This window comes from Botrytis cinerea, chromosome 12, assembly GCF_000143535.2.
Source record: "Botrytis cinerea B05.10 chromosome 12, complete sequence".
In the NCBI taxonomy this organism is placed as follows: domain Eukaryota; kingdom Fungi; phylum Ascomycota; class Leotiomycetes; order Helotiales; family Sclerotiniaceae; genus Botrytis; species Botrytis cinerea.
The window spans coordinates 1,727,440-1,748,119 of record NC_037321.1 but is presented as its reverse complement, the minus strand read 5'-3'; the positions used below and the strand labels follow the sequence as shown (position 1 = coordinate 1,748,119).

Genomic DNA, 20,680 nt, shown 5'->3' with positions numbered 1-20,680 from the left:
ATTACGCGGGGGATGTCCTCCATTTACACGGAAATATGTATACGTGTGTGTATGTACTTGAATACTTTTGGCAATACCGACTTTTTAAACCTTACAACGACAAAGAGCCTGATAGCCCAACAATCATGATTCTATGAGAATACACCGGGTGAAGCAAGTTTCCTAACCCAAATTTTGCACTCCGTGGGTGCAAGTAGTTAATATACCCAGAATGTCTGTAATGTTTTTTCTGCAGTAATGAGACACAGGGTGGCTTATTGTCGGTAACCCTATCTGAATATAGTGGGATTATGTAGTAACAAGTTACTAACAACATTTAGATGTTATAAGAACACGTCATGTGCGAGGAAAGAACTGTTGGCTATTGAAAGTAGGATTCTATCAATAATGATGAGGTTGGTAGGTACTACGAAATGAGTCGCATGACAAAGTCGGGAAGCATCATCTTCAAATGACCTCGACACAATTTTCAATAATGCAATATATTTTCCAATATCAAATTATTCCAAACCCACGAGGCTCATGATACCTTTAATATTCGATTTAAGAATTGATCATGGGAATATTCTTTAAACTTTTTGAACCCCACAGTTTTGTTGAATGGATATGCAGATGGAAAGACAAATCCATCTCAACTTTGTTAATAGATTATGGATGAGCCACAAAAACTTAGACTGTCCCCCCAGACAAGAGTAAGAATATGAGCTAAGTCCCCGAAGGAACCTTTACAATTTACTAAACCATTCTTTCCAAACCCAGTAACGAAAGGAAACAGTGTTTTGTGTATATAACAATGGCGACAATGAGAAAGAAGCTATACACAGATCAAACCCATCCTTCAGTAGCACTCAGAAGTAACAACTAGTTACTTCCAACCATTTTGTCAATGAGACTACTCACTCGATTTCTATGTACCAATAAGTAGATTTTCAATCAATAGAATTCCAATCTCCAAAACTTCACAGCAAAATAATTATTAAAGAAGGAAGCTCTTATCCAAGATGATCAGGAAGGGGCAAATCAACCCCATGACTCAAAAGGGACAGACTCCCTGACTCGCATTCGCTTACACCACCCACCCCACCATAAAAAAAACTTTTAAAAAACTCCTCCCGTCCCACATTCTTTTAACTAATATAAACACAAAAACGCGACTCTAAAACATCAATTCAAGCAATCCTTCTATGGTGTAATGGTTAGCACACTAGATTTTGATTCTGGAGATATTGGTTCGATTCCTATTAGAAGGTTCTCATGTGAATATTCTATCCTTCCATACTCAGTTTGAACCTGGGATTACAGGATTGCAATTACTTTTTTGCAGTTTTCTTCTATGTACGAATTTAATTTTAGATATCGCGACCCATTTTCACGGCGAGTGCTTGCGTTTTCCCCTTGTCATGATGTTTTTGTTGCGGGCATTGGATATTGCTCAAGAAATTAGCATCTTTGAAAGCCATAGATGATAACAGAGGAGTCTCTGAAATTTTGACCTTTAAGTAGAGAACTCTTCATAATGTAGGCGTTGTTTAGTATTTACATTTATATTCTCTTCATGAATCTTCTTCCTGGCCTTCATCATCTAATTTCATGCCATCAATGTCAATCTTTATGAAGATCGTAGATAAACCGGCTAAGAAATAACATATCTGTTGTGATCATTTATCAGCACATTCTACATCTTATTCTCATTTTCAATTGTAAGAAGTGAAAGACTACCTACAGCGGCGACAAAAAAGGGCAATGCGTGCCAAACAGGTGGTAAACGTAAGGTTGCTGCAAATATGTGTTGCATGGAAGGATCGTTGATAGCATGGCCGAGGTTTTCGAGCACGGCTATTGAGGCGTACAGAGTAGCAAGTGAGGAAGCGGGGATGAAATGGGATATAAGAGAAAGAGTTGAAACTCGGGATCCGACTAAGTATGGCTGTTAGTTGTGGTTTTGGGTAGTAGTTTCAATGCTGAAATTAGAGAAGTGAAAGAGAAGAGTACGCACAGCCTGCAGCGAAGATAGAAACACCTATTTCAAGTTAGACATTGTAATTCATTCTCAAGGAAGAAGACATCATACCAGCTGGAATCCAACCACTGGTCGGTGCTAACCCAATAGCAAGAGAACCCATCAAAAGAAAACATACACTAATCCTCATCAGTGCTAAGTCGATTTTCTCGGATCTCACATGATATCTCGATTTTATCCAAACAGTTATCCTCGGGATCAGGAAAAGGAATAGGATGATATTGATAATAGCTGTTTCAGTGTAGAACATTGCTCCTTTAGATATCTTGGTGTTGAAACGGACCGATGAGTATTGAATCAAGACATTGAGAGTTGTGTATCTGAGAGTTCCGACTAGGAAGACTGGGATGCAAAGGAGAACATTAGGCTGAATCACGGCGTGGCGGATGGTAGCGAGAATGGTGGTCTTTGGGGTGGTTTTAAGGTTCCTTGATCGAAGTCTTGTTGAAGATGAAGGGGAGGATGTTGAAGGTGATAATAGTTCTAGTCTCGGAGACGATTGACTAAATGGTACCAGCCACAACAAAATCAGTCCCAGGATCACAGATCCCATGGCCATACTACAGGCAATCCAAGGAGAAACATCTATAGTGATAGAAGCTACATATGATCCGATAAGTTCTGCAATATAGAATGCCGAGAAGATGTAATAAAACGCATAGCTTCTATTACAAACCACCCGTTAGTCTGGAACATTCACCCAAGTATACTATTTACCTTTCAACTTCCGGTATGAGCGAAGATGCCATTGCCCACATAAACGCTGCACTTGAGTACAAACCTCCTCCACATAGAAGGAACAGTGACGATAACCATACCCAACGCAGATCAAAGATCTTTGGATATGCACCTTATCAAACATTGATATTAGCGACATGTCAAAGATATCATGGATGGCAAATCAATGAGATACGTACAAACAATAAAAATTTCCACCAAAGATAATCCAACTCCAATTAGAGATAACGCCATAATATTTCTCCTTCCATACCGATCTCCCAAGTTCCCAATCGGAATCGCTACTAGTAAAACTATATACTTATCAGCATTTCTCCGTTTCTCTTCCCCCTTTATCTTTTTCCTTCCTCAAACTCGATCAAAAGACCCCAACTCCCCTCTTTTTTTATTTTTAAAAAACAAAAAAAAAAAAATGTACCGGGTATCGTATCCCCAAAACTCTTCCATCCCCTAATCGTCGCCAATGGACCCTGAATCTCGGGTATTTTACACATTTCTGAAGTTATCTCCTGGGTATTCAATTTTGAGCTTAGGCTTGGCGATGGAAAATTGTAGTAAGAGTGACAGAGGGAAGATTCGAAGAGGGAGATGAGGGGAGCTACGAGGACCATCTCGCAAAAGGCGATGAGGAAGTGGAGGGCCATGAAGTAGAGGATGAGGGTTGGGAGGGAGGCGGAGGGAGGGGAGGGAGGGGAGGGAGATGGGAGTTCATGGGGATGGTTGTGGGTGGAGATAAGAGGGGATGTTTCGTTGGGCGGGTTAGTGGATGGAGAGTTTGGGTTTGAAGACGGAGGGGTAGACATGGCTTGCATGAATGATATGTTGTGGTATGTGAGTTGTGATACATGAGACTGCAGGGAAATGGAAGTGGAAATGTGTGGCTGATCATCTTTGTTTGCGCCACAATGTTGTTGCTCTGGTTGGTTGTGGCGTCGAGTAAGAAATAGAATGAAATTGCCATATTGTAGACCATTCCAAATTGACTTTAGATTTTCTAAAGAAGCTGGATGATTTGATTGCTTTTTTCTGAAGTACGGGATAATGATTTGCTGTAGATAGAGATTAGAAAGCACTCGAGTATGCGGGAGAAATGCAATATTACCTAGGTACATATTCAAGGATAACCGAGAGTTCACCGGGAATTTGGAAATGATATTTGTCTATGTTCATTCACTAACATCAGCTACCATTACTAACGTTAGCTAGAAAATGCTGATTAAAAATATTTTTTATAAGAATAGAAAGAAGAAAAGTAACGCCAGGTGAATGTATGTATTATTATGTTGAAGCTCGCCCGATCACTACAAGTTTGAGAATGTCGAAAGATTTGAAATCATATCGCAGGTATATATCCATACTATTTCGACCATAATTGAATACAGGAGTGAGGTTGTGCAGTTTTTCCAATATGATCAGTAAATGTCATCTACAGCTGTTCGATCATTAGGTCCCACTATCCTGCCTAAAGGCATAAACAATACCTACTTATATTCTTCCTTGTACCGCCCCTCATTCACCATTGCTCCAAGTCCTTCTCTCAGAAGCCCAAACTATATTGCTTTGATTCCTTTCTCACACAATGTCCATTTAGACCCAACAAAAAGACATGGGTATCTCAAAGATTTACGACTTCATCATTGTGGGAGGCGGCACATCAGGTCTCGTAGTCGCCACCCGACTATCCGAGAATCCTGATATCCAAGTTCTCGTTCTCGAAGCTGGTGGAAACCATTTGGAAAATCCACAGGTAAATATTCCAGCACTTGGATCTCTTTGCTTGGTACAGAACTCGATTGGGCATTTAAAACTGTTCCCCAGGTAATGTGCACCAGCTCTTCCCTGAACCGCTCAGTGCTGATTGCTTGTAATGAAGAGTGAACTTGGAAACCGCACTTTAGATCTCCCTGGTAGATGTCTCCCTGGTGGATCAAGTGTAATCAACGCACAAGCTTTTATCGCTGCATCTAAAATTGGACTTGACGCCTGGAAAGAGTTTGGAAACGAAGGATGGGATTGTGATTCTATGAAACCTCACTATAAAAAGTGTCAGACTGTTGAAATCCCAAATGACAGGTTAAGAAAGGAGCTGGTCTTAAATTACCTGACGTCGTCGAACAGTCCGGGGTCTGATGGTCCGATCCGAACATCGTATTCTCCAGAAATGGATGCTGTCAGAAAAGCATGGGTTGACACTTCAATGCCTTGAAGTATGAAATGTCTGAGAATGCATTTACGGGATCTTCAATTGGTGGTTTTGTGAACAATTCGACAGTCAATGGGGTTGCGAAGGAGCGGAGCTATGCGGCAAATGCTTACTTCAAACCCGCGCAAAATCGGTCCGACATTCATCTCGTTACTAATTCTCTAGTTGAGAAAATCATCCTCAACAAAGAATCTGGGGAGGCCGTTGCCAAAGGTGTGAAAGTTACTATCAAGGGTGTTGAACATATCTTTCAAGCCGGGAAGGAGGTTATCGTCGCAGCCCGTGCTTTGAATTCTCCAAAAATTCTGGAACTTTCAGGAATTGGTGAAGCTGAACTTCTTCGCTCGCTTGGAGTCGATATATATGTTGAGAACTCTAGCGTAGGAGAAAATTTCTAAGATCTTACATCTAACGGAATGAGCTTCGAGGTAGTTGACGAAATCGAGACACTGGATTCTCTCAAACTTCAAGAACCAGAAGCAATCGCAGCCGCCATGTCCGCATATCAAACTGAAAAAGCTGGACCTTTTGCTAGTGAGGCAATATCGTCTTTAGCTTACATGCCCGTTCCAGACTTCCAGACACCCAAAGGCAAAGATGCTTTAGCTATCTTGATTATTCATATTTGTGTACCCTGCAAGTAGACGACAGTATACCTTTAGACAGATGGATGGATAGCCGGTTACCTTCTGGAATCGGATGTAATTTTCACATCGTAAATATAAGATCTCCTGCTCTAAACCCCCTTTGTATAATAACTATGTGATTTTGTTCCAAGAAAACCTATCTTAGGTGAACTCCAAAGAAGCTTTTGTGACTTTCAACATACACATTAATCTAAACAATTCAGATCATTCAAATCATTCTAATTGTTTTAATCATAGCCGACGGAACCACCCAATGACGTAGCTCGCGTAAGTGGGGACTCTAATCGCGTCCCCCTCATCCCCTCATAATTCCACTCGAGAAACAACACCAACACGCGTTCTCAGCCCGCATATTCTAGTCTCCTGGGACAAAATCCAACAATGTCTCTCCCACGCGTATCCCTCTCCTCATTTCTATCATCCGCTAAAACTGCTCTGAACGGCGCATTGAAAAGCGGGGGAAAAGTCAATTTTGTCGTGGGTAATGAATCGGCTGGTATGTACCATTTTACCCCTCCTCCTTGTAATATTCTGGGGGGAAATATTAGTGGAAGCATTCCGATGTAATTGGTAACTAGCTTGCAATCGTCCACGTAACTAACACACACAGTAACTAGATCTCGATTCCCTCTGCAGCGCCATACTCCTAGCTTATCTACGTACATATTCCCCTCTCAACCATAGCAAATCCCTCTACATCCCTCTGTCGAATCTACCTCGCGCGGATTTAGGATTGAGACCGGAACTGCATCCTATTTTAAAGAAAGCAAGAGTCAAGGTGGGAGAATTGATAAGTCTGGATGATTTGAGAGAGCACGGCACAAAGTCATCGCAGTTGACGAAGTTAAAACCAGGTGATACGAGATGGATATTGGTAGATCATAATGCGTTACAAGGGGAATTGGGTAGAACTTATGGGGGCAGAGTAAGAGGATGTATAGATCATCATGACGAAGAAGGAAAGGTTCCCGGGAAGGAAATTTGTGTGAGAGAGGGCGAAATGAGGATTGTAGAGAAGAGTGGAAGTTGTGCGAGTTTGGTCATTGCATGGGCAAGGGATGGTTGGGCAGAGATGAGGAGAGGAGATGGAGTGGATGGAGATGTTAGGTAAGTTTGTGCTTTGGAACATTCAGTTCCATTTGGATATCCAATTAATCATCCACCATCCTCACTTTGATCCAAAATCTGATTTAATCCAACTAACGCCCTGATTCACAGTAAATGGGACGGAGAACTAGCATATCTAGCACTAGGCCCAATCCTAATAGATACAAACAACCTCCAATCCGCCGACAAAACCTGCGAGAGCGACCGAGCCGCTGTTCAATTCCTTGAAGACCTAATCACAAAAGATCCCAATACATCACAGCCACCATGGAACCGAGACGAATATTTCTCTACAATTACTGCCGCCAAAGAAGATATAGGAGATATGGAATTACGAGACATATTACGAAAAGATTACAAAGAATGGCACGAAGGGGGAATGAACCTGGGTATAAGTGCCGTAGTTCAGAATTTCGACTTTCTACTCGCGAAAGCCGGGAGTAGGGATAAGTTGGTTGAGGTACTTGGCGAGTGGGCAAAGGAAAGAAGCTTGGATATTTGCGCAGTGATGACGACTAGTAATAAGGATGGTGTGTTTAGGAGGGAGCTTTTAGTGTGGGGGTTGGGAAATCGAGGGGCAGAATGTTTGAGGAAATTTAAGGGGGAAGGAGAGAGAAGGTTTGGGTTAAAGATTTGGGGTCAAGGCATACTAAATCTCGATGACGAGAGGGAAATAAGACATTGTTGGTGGCAAGAAAGGATTGAGCATAGTAGAAAGCAAGTTGCTCCTCTATTGAGGCAATCGATGCTTTGATACGGGGCGGGTGACTTACAGGTTCACGATTTGTTCTAGCCCGGTTAGAAAAGGGGTGGGTTGATTTACATAGATCTTTAGAAGCGACCATTGCTTACAGAATTTTGCCCTACATTTCCTATATATAAACAGTAACATAGACGGCCGGAAGCACTCGAGGAACTAATTCTCACTTTAAAACATCAAAGAGAAGAATTTGACACCGATCATTGGATCACATAAGACGGCAAGATTTAAAGTTGAAAAGGCATTGAGTCAGTTAAACTAGGCACTAAACGTCTATTTATCATTAAAAGCGTCTTTGAGAATCATAGAACTTGGTTTGAAACAGCTTAAGCTCGCCTCAGAAGAAAAACACGCCAGTAAATACGCAAAAGATGATTATCGACCTCTAGAAAAGAAAGCTATTCCCAAAGTACCTCTTCCACCTAAATCGCACGACCTTTTCCCTTCCCCTTTCCTGCAAATCCCAATCCTGGAAAGGCCTCAGTCTCAGCCTCAGCCTCTTGTTTACTACGCTCCTCCGCTAGACTGAGTTGCAAAGCAAACTCAAGATCGTCTGACAATTGAGCATTTCTATCCATAGAATGCAACCCTTCATAACTGAATCTATTCTTGGATACTTGACTAGTTGATGGCGAAGTGGACTCTGACCGTTTTGTCTTTTTCTGTTTATAAGTGAAATTGACATCATAATCACCAACACTTGGCGAATACCCATTGTCACCAATCGCTTGACCATCCATTAGAGAGAGACGTATAGCCTCCTCAAGATCATGATCGTAGTTAGGTTGAGGCTCTGTAGCTGAAGTTGGTACCGTGGAATGACTTCTAGTGCTCGCTTCCGGTGTAATAGTTCCGAAACTACTCTCGCCTTTAGTAGGAGAATTCTCGCCAGTATCTGCAAAATATCCGGCTTCACTGATACGGCGTTCTTCATCATCTATAAGAGCTTGAGCAGACACCATTTCCGCATATTGTAAAGCTTCTTCTTCACTAAGGCCACCAAAGCCAACGCCAAATCGGCCAGCGAATCTCGCTGCCTCCTTAGCTTTTTCTTTCTTTTCTTGATCGAGTTCTTGTTGTTCTAAAGCAATTTGACTCAACAAAGCTCCTCTGCCAGTGTTACTAAATCGATCGGTTGCTCCATTACTACCACGTTCGCCACGGCGAAGTCTTCGCTTTTTAGTCTGAAATTGATCGGCAGCAGAGGAGCTATAGTGCCAATATCGAAGATGTGTACCAAGTGAAACCATACCACGCAGGATGGTTGGATCAGGATCAAGAACGATAGCACCAGCTGCGTAAAGATTGATGCCAACTCCATGAATTCTTGCCTCGGCTTGAATCAATCGACGCCGAGCACGGGAAGAAAAGCGGGAGTGTAGAGTGCGAACAGGTTGATTGGATGATGCAAGAGGATCCCACGCCTGTACGAGGCCATCATTACCACCATGAACAACAAACAGTGCAGAAATTGCCAAACATGATATTTGAGGTGATTCTGTGACGATGGTACGGATTGGATGTAGCTCATTGACCACTTGAGGGTTCGCAGATTGAGGGCCTCGCATGTTCCACAGAATGACTTGGCCTATCTTGGTCCCAATGGCTAAATACCTTGCGCGATAACCGGGGATGCTGGTTGAAGAAGTTTCATCAGATGGTGTCTCTGGAAAAGTAGTAAAACTTGTTTTTCCGTTTACAGTATGTAATGGATCCTCGTCAATGGTGACTAGGGCATATGTTGATAAATCTATAGCAGAAGTGGTAATCTCAATGCCAGGATATGACTTCAAAGATAGTAAGGAACTCCGCCATTCTTCGTCCATAGCAGCGTCCGCATTTCCAGAAGGTTGAACGATCTTTGACATGGGTGATATTGGTGAACTTGGGGAAGTGAGCTCCTCAGATTTGACTTTTGATACATTTCCAAATATTGAAGGTATTTGAGTTGGCTCGGATGATATTGGTGGTGTTGCTGGAGCAGTTCTTGGTAATGTGAATCCGTCAAGTGAGGATTGTTCGACTTTACATCTTGTGTATCGCTTTATTTCGGCTTGGTCTCCAGAAGCAATCCCACAACCAATGACAAAAACGCTCTCACCTGCTCCATTACCATCATCACCACTAAAGTCAACTTCGAGCCTTCGACGCATATCCCAGCCATTACAAATAGTGCGAAAGTGTGATGGACGATACCTCAGAAATTTTTCAATTTCACGAGTTTCTGCCTTGAGTTGTTGTTTAGAGAGATTCATAGAAGTGCAAGAAGATTTAGGAGAGTAGCTGCCGTGAATTTCAGCTTGGTGCCATGGATCATCGCGTGCTATGCGACGGGAAGCTTCCACAACTTGCCAGTATACTGTACGACCAGCAATCCAGGCTTCCCTACCCAAATAATCTTCGGTTGAAGATGCGTCAGATGGAGGATGTGTAGGTATTTCTGTTAAGTAGAATACTTCGCCCAAAGCGTTGAGTGCAACAGCCCACGTTCGACGTGATGTTTTACGTGAGCTGCTATAAGAATCATCCACCTTTATTGCAACTATAGGTACGCCAGGGCAAGGAATCCATCGTGCCATCACCTGACCAGCCTTAGCTTTAGGGTTTTCAGTACCGAGACTATAAGCAGTGATTACACCAAGTGTCGAGCCAGTCATTATTCCAATGATATCATTGGTAACTTTGGGCACGGAAGAAGACTTAGCAATCCAAACAGATGACATCGCCTCGGTGAGGGGGGGTATGTTTGGGATACCAGATTCTGCCTCGGCCAAACTTGGTGGCGAATGTTCTAAAAAGCGGCCACGCCCTTCATTTGGTGCTCGGTAGTAAGCCGAGCCTCCAGGAAAACCTTCTCCATACACCATTCCAAAAGGCTGACTAACATCCATAACATTTGGAAGACCAGCAGGACCGTTTCCAAGACCGAATGGAACGTCACCTGGAAAGAGATCTGCGAATTGAGGCATTGGCTGAGGATCAGTCAAACCCCAAGGATCAATTCTTCCAAGTTTAGGATCACTGCTACCAGCAGACCCAGTTTCATCAGTACCATGAATAAAGCGTGGATATTTCTTTCCTTGTCCAAACGTGCCATGAATGTGATTGATGGATGTGAATAATTCCGAAGTGTATGTAGTCACAGCACTTGTATTTCCCACACCATTTGTTCGACTTGAGTTATTTTGTTCAACTCCCTGAGCAGGTTTCCCTCTTCCAAGACTTCGTAGGAGCCGTGTTCGAATCACATATTCGCTCCTCCAACTTGCCAAACCTGTTAGTCGCGTAAAAAATCGTTGTTCGCGGAATTGTTCTCTTTCCTCATCATCTCCAATATGATCTGATCCAATAGGTGACGCCTCTGTAACATCTTGGCCTGGGAAAAATCTCGAAAATGCAACGCGCCACGCATGAGGTGTAGTGACCAAATTGTAAAATCGTCGCGATACAAGTGAGACTGCAGATAAAGACGACGCAGGCAAATGCGATAAGATATGAGTCAGAACCTCTGTGAAGGAAATTATGTTAGAATATCAAATTATTCCAGGGTCAGGATTAAAAATACCATTTGGAAAATTCTCTAGTTGCGGACCTTCCTCACCCGTACTGCCTTTCTTCTTCACCACCTTAAATCCAGGTCCCTCGGGTTGCTTTCTGGGTGGACTAGGAGCAAGTGCGTTTTCATATTCAGCAATTCGTTGATAAGATGGTCTTGGGCGATTCTCCATATTAGTGTCCAAATTCAACCCACGCAGTGCCTCATCCACACCATTGAGTGGCGATCGCCATCCTGAACCTGTTCCTGACGAACTTGTTGAAGGAGTTGAGCTTGCGGTTGAGTTGCCAAGCCCATTTCGAGGACTGACCAGCTCGCTGGACTGGAGTTGAGGAGAGTGAATGCCATGATTAGAGGAATTTGGTAAGTCTGACGGGTTTTCGAATGTAATAATTCTGTTAGTATTATCGGGAGGCGATGGCTGCATAAAATTGAACGTGAAGAGGTGGGATGTGTGAGTTTGACTGAGCCAGTATATCCGGTCAGTCTATTGTAGAGTTGAGTAGTCGACGGCGTCGTGATGTTTCGAACGTTTGCGTGGAAGTTGTAGTTTCTTTTGCTTCTTTTGGATTTGAATCTTACTGAACGGAGTGTGACTGTTTCTCGTTTCGGTATCTATCACATAAAATCAGAGTCATGCAATTTCCATGTGCAGTGACGTCCTTAGGTTACTATTGATGCCTGAGGTTTTAATAAATACACCCCACCTCGTCGACAGCCTTCGATTTCAACAAACACCTTGAACTGGACAATGCATATCATCTAGATTATATCTATGTACATGAAAACTTGTGGACTTTGACTGGCGGTCTCTCTCTCACCTCAACTCTCCAGCTTAACACTGGAAGAACCCATAGGTTAGATACTCTGCTTACGAACTATTGTATGCATTACATCCATATCCATCTGGGCCTCAAATCAGTACACAGCCTTTCAAGTTTTGACATACAAGAATGATAAGTATTCTCTTGCGGTATATGAAAGATCAAGTTGGTATCATTGTGATTATAGTATCATTAAGAAGTCTTCGTGTATCACATAAGTACATTTTCAAGAATCGAATCAATCTTCCCATCCCATCCAATTTCCATTTGACCGTTTCACAACTCCTAAAACTCCATATCGAAACAGTGTTTCGTAATTCAATCATGTCATCATTATAATGAGATAAAGAGCGATGCATCCATATATCCCGAGTGGAGCCTTGCTTCTCCCAGCATCACTCTTTTGATTTGTGGAAGTCGCCGCTACAGATGTAGACATGTGTGTCGAGTCTTCGCCTGTAGTCATGAACGTCGATCCTTCACTTGTACTTTTAGACGTAGCCTGTGTCAAGGAAAATTCAGAGACACCTGTGAATGTGGTCTTTGCAAACTCAATGCCATTACTTCCAACTTTTATAGTATGTTGAGTGAAGGTATGACTGGTAGGCGATGCGCCTGGTCCAAAAGTAAAGGTCGTTCCGTCTACGACTGCTAGACTTGATCCAATTTGCGTGAACGTGATATCTGACATTGTGACAGGATGTGTCGCTAGAATGAGAGGATTTGTTAAAATTGTACCAGCAAGCACCAGGCCATTCTGATCTGCAGATATACTTTCTCCACTTATCACTGTCTTGGTGGGAGTAGCATCCGGTCCAATGGTGAACGTAATGCTAGATATAATTGCGATTGATGAGCCTACTTCCGTAACCGAGAGACCGCCAACTATTCCAATTTGATTTCCTGTTCTTGAGTTGCCTCCTAAGGTTGTTTGCGCAAATACCACTCCAGTAGGGTAGATGAGTATTGTTTGACCATTAAATACTTCAGTTTGAATGGGCAATCCTGATCCGTAAGTAAATATTGAAGACCCAATATATGCCAATGAACTCCCAACGCTTATGGGCTCGCCACCAATAATCAGATGGTTCGTGGGTTCCACAAGTAAAGGTGCCAGAGTCGTGTGCGCAAATCCGACTCCGGCAATACCAATCGTGATTGTCTGGGTGTTTATTACAGTCACCACTTGAGGAGCTTCCGAACCTATTGAATAACTCTGACCATTCACAACAGCAATGGAAGGTCCCAGTTTTACCGAAATATTATCCACCACAGTTGAAGTGGCTAATATTTCGATATTCACTCCTCTTGAATTGGTAGCCAAAGTTGGTGATGTCCCAATAATAACTTCCCTAGAAGCAGGAGTTGGATTTGATTGTGACTGGATACTAGTTGCCGCTGGCTTGTTGGATTCGATAGCTCCGTGTGAACTTGGTAATGCGAATGTTGTTCCTGGGCCTATCAGTTGAGATGGATTAACAGTAAATACATGCCCCTTTTGCTTGATAGTTAAAGGAGAATTCCCTCTTTGAATCGTATGTCCATTTATAACAACATTGCTCGGTGACAACACAATCGGTACTCCAAGAACCACCATTGTGGTTGTAGAAATTGTAGGTGATGCAAAATTATTGTTAGATTCTCCTTCGGAATCCTCTGCACTGTTTGATTCAGGACTAGCCGTTTTAACTGTAGGATTCGGTGTAGAAGTTGACGTAGAAGTTGGTGTAGATGGTTTGCCGACTTTTGTTACTGGAACTCCTGGGAAATGTGGTGGGGTATAAGTGGCCAAAAAAATCTGCGGATTCTTACTTGTAACGACAACGGTTGTCGTTCTTATCTGTGAAAAGCTGGCAGATGCCAAGGGCGACAGCGATTCCCCTGGGCTAGTTTTATTTGTGTCTATCAGATTCGGGTCCGTTCCATTGCCAAATGGAAATGATGGGATGGTATACGTTGGTAGTGTTCCCGGTGGACAATAAACTGGGAGAGTAAACTCTGGTACTGGAATGTATGTTGCATTGCTAGAAAGAGTAATTGTTTTTGTGTTGGGTACGAGAATAAATTCATAATAATCGTCGTCAGGAGAGTCGAGAACAATGCACGAATTCGTCTCGGGATCTGTCTCAGGAGGTGAAGCGGGTGTATTGATGGTAGTATTGTTGACAGTTCCCGTTTGACTGTGCCCGAAACTGGAAGTTGTTTGGTGATGGAAAGAGGATGTAGTCGCGTTTGCAATATTGACTGATTGTCTCGAGTTGGTAGGGACAATCAGATAACCGAAGTTTGTGTTTGGTCCGAAAGTTGTTGAAGTAACAAAGCTTGGAGACTGGGAGGTGGAATTGATGGTTGATGTGAAGGTGGAAGTCACGTTTATGATACTGCTTTGCCTTTGAGATGTATGATTGCTGACTGGAGCGATGTCAGATGCCACGCTACTAATGCTATCAGGCCACTGAGGTGTGGAAGTGACAGCAAGAAGACTGGCAGAGCTTTCATATTTAGTAGTACCGACGCTGGCCCAAGAAGTAGTAGAACTGTTTAACGTCGGCAGTGGAGAAGCAGTTTCGTCAAGCTCACTATGAACCGATGAAGGTTCTGCCGACAACTCCAATAGTACACTCGACGGATGGGAAATCGAAGATTGGTCAACTTGTATAGATGTAGAAGTTATGCTAGAATTTGGAAAGCGTTGAAAGTTTGCTTGTTTATATTAGCTAATGTGGTTTTTAGGCAGACAAATTCAGTCATACCTCGGGCAAAGACTCCAGAGCATTTATTTAGAATGAATATCCATATAAACATCGATCCATGACAAAGCATTGCTCCAGATCAACTCGCAAAATAGTCAATCTTGTCAGGCGCCTATGGAATGGACAACAGTCAAAACTTGTTTGACTATTCATACAATGATGATATAAAAAGCGAATGTATTGAGATCAAGCCTGCATAAGTGATAGGTAGAGAATAATCATGGAAAAGCATAAAAAACGAACGTATAGGAAAGAATGTCAAATTACTTAACGTTCCGGGAACTGAACTGAAAACTCTTTCTTATCTCGCTTTCATTACTTTGCCATCATAATTTCACTGACTGAGTTGGTGAAGATAGTATAGGTAGTGCTTTGGTCTAAAGTTTAGTACTGCTGGTGCTAATGAATAGTAAGTAACGCGCCCACGGTATTTGAAGCGGCCATCATACTTTCAGGGTACAACTAGTAGTTTACAATGCTTTTGTAGAACCTGCTACGATCCTTAAATAAACTATTCTTTAAATAAATCCGGATATAGAATGCTAAGCATATATCATATTGTGTTTTGTGAAAAGCAACATGCTACCAGAGAATTTCAGTAGCATCACAGCTTCTTACTATGTTAATTCATACGATCGCCTCTCGCAAAAGCTTTGTTACTCACTTTATTAAATAGCGCTGTCGGACGTCGGATACATGGAGATCGTCGAAGTGCTAAAGGAAGCTAATGTCGTAAATGTAGGTACCTATTAGTGTGAGTCTAATCCTTATATGGCTAAGCGAAAAGTTTTCCGAGAAACAAACTTTTACGCTCTGAACTAAAATGATGGAAAAGATTTGGATCCTGAATTGACAAGATATTGAGAGCAGACAATTGATTAAGTAATTCCTCACACTCAAAAGAAATCCTGAGAAATGCACATCAACCACTTGCTATATCCAAGGCTGTAGTGAGTATCTACAATGTGGATTATTCATGCGCTTTCAAACCACAACAAATGACAATTTCAATGAGTTTTTAGAAGTTGGTAGCACAGATAAAAATATCTCTTGATGGTTTTGAGATAGCCTAGCAACTTCGTGTAGCCACAATATCACTGTGGCAAAATGCTAACCAAAAGTGAAAGCCTACTGTGATTGAGTTCAACGCTATGAACTTCTTCCATTTCTCCATATAAACTTTTGCGAATGACAATGAAAGGTCTAGCCAGCACTTTCATCCATTATCGGCAAATAAAAGATTAGCTTCGTTGTTCGGGGCCATTTTCTCGGAGGCGTCCTGACATAGTGTAATTTTCCAGTAAGGAATAATGTCCTTTCCTTATGTAGTAAGTTAGCCCATAGTTCTACTTTAAGGCCCTGTTCCTGACCAATTGACCGTGTTAGTCTGATCTAAATCGCATCCATTATCCACCGACTTCTAAATTTGGGAAGAGACTCCACTATCTCTAACCTTCTTTTAACTTATCAGCCATCTCTCAATCTTTCTCTTTCTCTTCACCCTCAACTCAATTTTCATTTTATAAACCAGTGACCATTCGAATGTTCCGGGATTAGGTGTTCTTTTTGGCAGCTCGAGAGCGTCGTGATGGCTTTCGTCTTACCGAAAGCCATCCCGAACCTTTCAAATTCAAAGTTGATTAAAATATCAATATTAATAGATCAAAATAATTAATAGGGAAATCTGTGGCAGTGAACTTTGGTATAATTTTAAAGCTTTTTTTAACAATCGTATGTTTCGTTTAGTCGATGCTTAGTGGCCCCTTTTCCTTTCCTTTCCTGTTGTAGTTATTTTCTCTTTCTCTTAGTTCAGTTCTCCCACACAATACGTTTAATTCTCTTTTCCCATCAAAATACAGGGGGAGACTAAAGCAATTGCAGCACCATCGAATAATTATTTACTGGCTTTAGTCCTTGACTTATGACTCTTCAATTTCTTTTGATTCTTATCATCTAATTGGATTTGAGCCTGTCATACCTACTCTTCAGCCTATGCACGACCTGGTAGTTTTGCACCTTTCTTAAGTTTGTTGTGGTTTCCCGTCTGCTGTTATCGTATGCTTCTTTTTCTTTCGATTCCTTCAGTGCTTGGCATAGTTCACTGGTCAGATTTTGTGTCTCCGATACAAAAATCAAGACTATAATCTTTGTCATGGGAATGTGTACTCCTACACAGACGGTTCTTCTATTGGTCTTGGGAAAATACGTTACTGGTGTGGCAACTGCTACAGCTTTAAGTCTAACGCCTTCTACTGAATGGTATAGTAAACGGCATCCCCATATGTTCAAGTAGATGCTGATATATTGAAAGGTATGGAGACGATGGATCTTGGTCTGCTGTGTCGATCAGGTTGGGAAATCCCAAACAATGGGTCAATCTCTTCCCGAATACACTCAGCGCTGAAACCTGGGCGATAGGGCCATATGGCTGTCAAGATGGTGGTATGTTAGCTTTTCTTATATCATACTTGTTCTAGGTCGTTAGAATCTTGAATCAATGTCAGCCGGTAGTTTCTGCTTCATTGTTTTCTCGAAAAACTTGAAACATTACTTTTTCTTGTGGCAAAATGATCACTTTCAAGTTCTATTCTTTTTGTACCATCATGCTTCCATATCGAAATCGCCGAACTGCTGTTCGCATTTATATTTGATTAGATGTATTCTTGTGATTGAATCATAGTCTTTGGTTCAAGATTGTTGGTTACGCTATTTAAACTATTTTCCGCAATTAATTAAACGTTATTATATAAAAATCAAGTTATGGTTCGCAATTGGAGCCGCACATCAAGTGATAGTTCTCAATACCTCATCATCTTGAGTTGATATTCCTAGTAGTCAGGGTTGTAATCTGAGAATATGAGACACTTAATTGTGGATTTATGATTCTATATAGTGCATATATACAGTCTTGTTTACATTAAAATCCAAGCTGAAACAGTCTATCTCTCTTATTTACTAATGACACCTTTGAAGATTCGACATGCTTGGACAGCAGAGGCTCAATATTTAACGCAACTCAATCTTCTACATGGGAACCTTTGTTGACACTAGAGTCTTCCCCATATTGGCGTCTTGGTACAGGAAACTCGTTACAATGGCCACCTTATGGAGAGTATGGACTCGAAAATCTCGCATTTGGACCAGACGGGCCAACCATTCCCAACGCGACAGTCGCGATGATCAACGCTACAGAGTATTGGGTAGGCAGCTTTGGCTTGGGTGCTAGTGCTGGAAACTTCAGTTATATCACTCCAAATGTCACATTTGCACAACTGGAAACCCTGGGAGATATAGTAAGTGCAGGATATGGATACACTGCTGGGGCTATATATCGTAAGTATTTAATAGTTTTAGAGTCTCTTTAGTATAGTCTACTAACCAGATTTAGAGCAAAAGGGGGAACCAATGTCTCTGACACTAGGTGGATATGACGAAAATCGATTCATATCTCACGATGTTTTGTTTACTCTTACCCAAAATCCGCCTGTACCTCAAGTTTTCCTCGACAGTATTTTTGTAATATCCTCCAATGGATCCAATACGGCTATAGAACTTGTGTCATATGAGGATGACATCAACGCACTGATTGATAGCTCAACTCCTTATCTATGGCTTCCGGAAACAGTTTGCGATCGTTTCGCCGATGCTTTAGGACTAAGTTACAATGAGTCCTTGAACTTGTATACTTTTGACGAAAACCCCACTCAGCACAACAATCTATCGGATTCATCTACAACGACAACTTTTACGTTTACATTTAAAGACGAATCATCAGGCTCGGATTTTGTTGAGATTGATTTACCATATGCAGCTTTCGATTTATCATTATCCTACCCGTATATCCCCAATACTGAATATGGAACAGATGAAGCATCGAAATTCTACTTTCCATTAGCTAGATCAGCAAATAGTAGTCAATACACTATCGGTCGAGCATTTTTACAGGAGGCATACATTATCACCTCTTACGAGACTAACCAATTTTCCCTTCACCAAGCCGTTCATGTAGCCGACACGCTAAACAACAAAAGTATTATTGCTATCCCAAGCGGGGATACTACTACTGGACAAGGAACTGGTACAGTGCCATCCGGTCAGAATACTCGCTTAACCAAGGGGCAAATTGCTGGCATAGTTATTGGTGTAGTCGGGACAGTAGCCACTTTACTAGTTACCTTGTATTTTTCCTATATTAAATACTATAAGCCAAGGAAACTCGCTCTTGCTCTTAAGAATTCTAATTCTAAGTCTGAAGCTGGTGTTAATCTTCAACAACTTGATAGTCCTTCACCAACGGGAACTTATCCTTCAGAAGCTCCTGGTGATTTCAGTCATCCAGTTGAGATAAATTCAGACATCACACAGCCAACGGAAGTTAGCGCCGAGGTCCCACACCAACGTCTAGAACTTGCAGCTGTGATTCCAAAGGAACTCTCTGCAGAAACTCCTATTGAGCTACCAGCAGAACTCCCAGCCGATTTTTTCTATGGGGGAATTACAGTCGATAATACTCCTACTGCAAGTCCTACCGTCAGTTCTATCTCTGCTTCACATTCGGGTTCACTGCCATCAATGAATGCTCTCGCTATCAGTTCTGCAGAGCCATCATTCGAGAGAGGATCCGAGTCCATAACGCCTACTCGTTCTTCGATTGTAGCAGATCAAGTATCGCCTATATCCTCTGTGACACGTCTACGGTCTGATGGGTTTTCTCCTATAGCCGAAATTCAACACAGCATAAATCCTCCTCCTACATACGCCTCAGCACAAACTAGCTACAATTTTGCTGGAGAATCCTTTTCTGATGACTTGCCACTAAGTCAATTCACTCCTTCTACTAAATTTGGAGCCCCAGAACCGAGTAACTATGTTTTTGCCGGAGCCATGCCTCGAGGTATTCAACCTCCAAATCCATTTGCTCCAACTACGATGAGCCGAGACGCACAAGTAACTGAATGGCATCGCCGCGATGTGGAAAGACAAGAACGCGAGGAAGAATTACATCGTCAAGCATTAGCTCGCGAAGAAGAAACCCGCGAAAATCAATTCCAAGCACGCCGAATGGCCCACAGACAGGAACTAGAGAGAATGGAACGGCTGGGAACCGATGTTTTTAAGTATCGCAATGAGGACGTAGGGAGTGTTCAAGAACCTTTCAGAGGCACCGTTCAACGTGATGAAGACGGAGCTCGCAATATACCTCCCACAATTCAAGACGAAGATGCTATGCCAAGTGTATCAGCTCAAGAAGGTGCTCCGGAAGTTGCGCGAGTAACTGCTTTGTGACGATTCTCTTTTGAGAATGGAGATGAACACGATGATGTTTGAATATTGCTGATATTTTTTCTGGACTACCTACCTACTTATCTTTTTAATTCAAAATGTTTGCTATATTATCATGAGTTTTAGAAAACGAGGTGGACATTTTTCATGTAAATAAAATTTGAATACCAACTTGATTAGAAGAAGGTTATTCGTTTACTTGTGGGCTCAGTGTTTAACTTTGAGCAGGCGTTATATCAATTGTGTACTGTACAAATTTCTCAGAATTGCATCCGAAGACCTTTTCAGGGTGTTATGGGGCGAAAAACATTTATGTGTCAATTATTGAGAACGAGATAAATGGACTGTGATAGAACTGACCACAGTTTTATCCAAATTGAACATCTGAGGAAATCTGTATGCCTAACTTCTCTACGATGAATTATTATGGTAACTCTTACTGTGAAATTCAAAGAGGTATTCATGAGATCGCCACTAAAATAGGAACGGAGGAGAAAAGTCCATTAACACTTGCAACTAATGGATTTAGAAATTCTTCATGTGAAAGTGGTAAGTTTCGAACCCAAAACTAAGAGTCCATATTCAATGGTTCTTGGAAGTAGGGAAAAGCTACTTGCGGGTGGATCTGATGAGAGCTTTATTCTAAGGGTGTTTGAGGTGTCTTGTGGAACATCATGTACCTTTGCTTTTGCAAATTTGAGCAATGTAATATCCAATCCTCCTTTGCTGGTGCTTATTAGTCTTCATTCTAACTTTCTACACTCTATCCGTATATCAGAAGGTACCAGC

The 20,680-nt window shown here is 41.9% G+C and overlaps 6 protein-coding genes across 6 annotated transcripts; 3 read left to right on the top strand and 3 right to left on the bottom strand.

Moving 5' to 3' along the window:
* Nucleotides 1-1,517: 1,517 nt before the first annotated feature.
* BCIN_12g05170 (hypothetical protein) lies at nucleotides 1,518-3,613 on the bottom strand. The gene is made up of 7 exons (XM_024696489.1): nucleotides 3,177-3,613; nucleotides 2,938-3,051; nucleotides 2,738-2,870; nucleotides 2,072-2,685; nucleotides 1,997-2,020; nucleotides 1,724-1,917; nucleotides 1,518-1,649 (listed from the first exon to the last, which is right to left on the bottom strand). Exons 1-7 carry the CDS (start codon nucleotides 3,568-3,570, stop codon nucleotides 1,554-1,556), a joined length of 1,569 nt encoding a protein of 522 aa, XP_024552300.1. The 5' UTR covers nucleotides 3,571-3,613; the 3' UTR covers nucleotides 1,518-1,553.
* Nucleotides 3,614-4,858: 1,245 nt separating this feature from the next.
* Nucleotides 4,859-5,702, top strand: BCIN_12g05160 (hypothetical protein). The gene has a single exon (XM_024696488.1). It carries the CDS (start codon nucleotides 4,973-4,975, stop codon nucleotides 5,357-5,359), a length of 387 nt encoding a protein of 128 aa, XP_024552299.1. The 5' UTR covers nucleotides 4,859-4,972; the 3' UTR covers nucleotides 5,360-5,702.
* Nucleotides 5,703-5,925: 223 nt separating this feature from the next.
* Bcppx1 lies at nucleotides 5,926-7,687 on the top strand. Its single transcript, XM_001553809.2, has 3 exons — nucleotides 5,926-6,104; nucleotides 6,226-6,715; nucleotides 6,827-7,687. The coding sequence occupies exons 1-3, from the start codon at nucleotides 5,990-5,992 to the stop codon at nucleotides 7,467-7,469; spliced, it is 1,248 nt and encodes a 415-aa protein (XP_001553859.1). The 5' UTR covers nucleotides 5,926-5,989; the 3' UTR covers nucleotides 7,470-7,687.
* A 33-nt stretch (nucleotides 7,688-7,720) lies between these two features.
* BCIN_12g05140 (hypothetical protein) lies at nucleotides 7,721-11,641 on the bottom strand. Its single transcript, XM_001553810.2, has 2 exons — nucleotides 11,041-11,641; nucleotides 7,721-10,983 (listed from the first exon to the last, which is right to left on the bottom strand). The coding sequence occupies exons 1-2, from the start codon at nucleotides 11,456-11,458 to the stop codon at nucleotides 7,898-7,900; spliced, it is 3,504 nt and encodes a 1,167-aa protein (XP_001553860.2). The 5' UTR covers nucleotides 11,459-11,641; the 3' UTR covers nucleotides 7,721-7,897.
* A 331-nt stretch (nucleotides 11,642-11,972) lies between these two features.
* Nucleotides 11,973-14,885, bottom strand: BCIN_12g05130 (hypothetical protein). The gene is made up of 2 exons (XM_024696487.1): nucleotides 14,609-14,885; nucleotides 11,973-14,558 (listed from the first exon to the last, which is right to left on the bottom strand). Exons 1-2 carry the CDS (start codon nucleotides 14,676-14,678, stop codon nucleotides 12,178-12,180), a joined length of 2,451 nt encoding a protein of 816 aa, XP_024552298.1. The 5' UTR covers nucleotides 14,679-14,885; the 3' UTR covers nucleotides 11,973-12,177.
* Nucleotides 14,886-16,466: 1,581 nt separating this feature from the next.
* BCIN_12g05120 (hypothetical protein) lies at nucleotides 16,467-20,301 on the top strand. Its single transcript, XM_024696486.1, has 4 exons — nucleotides 16,467-16,867; nucleotides 16,920-17,050; nucleotides 17,582-17,941; nucleotides 17,997-20,301. The coding sequence occupies exons 1-4, from the start codon at nucleotides 16,761-16,763 to the stop codon at nucleotides 19,892-19,894; spliced, it is 2,496 nt and encodes an 831-aa protein (XP_024552297.1). The 5' UTR covers nucleotides 16,467-16,760; the 3' UTR covers nucleotides 19,895-20,301.
* The last annotated feature ends 379 nt before the right edge of the window (nucleotides 20,302-20,680 follow it).

Excerpts from the sequence above, each read along its gene's own strand:
- BCIN_12g05170 (XM_024696489.1), bottom strand. The coding sequence starts at position 3,570 with ATGCAAGCCATGTCTACCCCTCCGTCTTCAAACCCAAACTCTCCATCC. Across the intron at positions 2,871-2,937 it reads GGTGGAAATTTTTATTGTTT|GTGCATATCCAAAGATCTTT; the intron begins GTACGTATCTCA and ends ATGTTTGATAAG. Across the intron at positions 1,650-1,723 it reads TGCCCTTTTTTGTCGCCGCT|ATATGTTATTTCTTAGCCGG; the intron begins GTAGGTAGTCTT and ends TGATCACAACAG.
- Bcppx1 (XM_001553809.2), top strand. The coding sequence starts at position 5,990 with ATGTCTCTCCCACGCGTATCCCTCTCCTCATTTCTATCATCCGCTAAA. Across the intron at positions 6,105-6,225 it reads CGTGGGTAATGAATCGGCTG|ATCTCGATTCCCTCTGCAGC; the intron begins GTATGTACCATT and ends CACAGTAACTAG. Across the intron at positions 6,716-6,826 it reads GGAGTGGATGGAGATGTTAG|TAAATGGGACGGAGAACTAG; the intron begins GTAAGTTTGTGC and ends CCTGATTCACAG.
- BCIN_12g05130 (XM_024696487.1), bottom strand. The coding sequence starts at position 14,678 with ATGCTTTGTCATGGATCGATGTTTATATGGATATTCATTCTAAATAAA. Across the intron at positions 14,559-14,608 it reads CTCTGGAGTCTTTGCCCGAG|CAAACTTTCAACGCTTTCCA; the intron begins GTATGACTGAAT and ends AATATAAACAAG.
- BCIN_12g05160 (XM_024696488.1), top strand. The coding sequence starts at position 4,973 with ATGTCTGAGAATGCATTTACGGGATCTTCAATTGGTGGTTTTGTGAAC.
- BCIN_12g05120 (XM_024696486.1), top strand. The coding sequence starts at position 16,761 with ATGGGAATGTGTACTCCTACACAGACGGTTCTTCTATTGGTCTTGGGA. Across the intron at positions 17,051-17,581 it reads ATATGGCTGTCAAGATGGTG|ATTCGACATGCTTGGACAGC; the intron begins GTATGTTAGCTT and ends ACACCTTTGAAG. Across the intron at positions 17,942-17,996 it reads CACTGCTGGGGCTATATATC|AGCAAAAGGGGGAACCAATG; the intron begins GTAAGTATTTAA and ends AACCAGATTTAG.
- BCIN_12g05140 (XM_001553810.2), bottom strand. The coding sequence starts at position 11,458 with ATGCAGCCATCGCCTCCCGATAATACTAACAGAATTATTACATTCGAA. Across the intron at positions 10,984-11,040 it reads ACTAGAGAATTTTCCAAATG|AGGTTCTGACTCATATCTTA; the intron begins GTATTTTTAATC and ends TTTCCTTCACAG.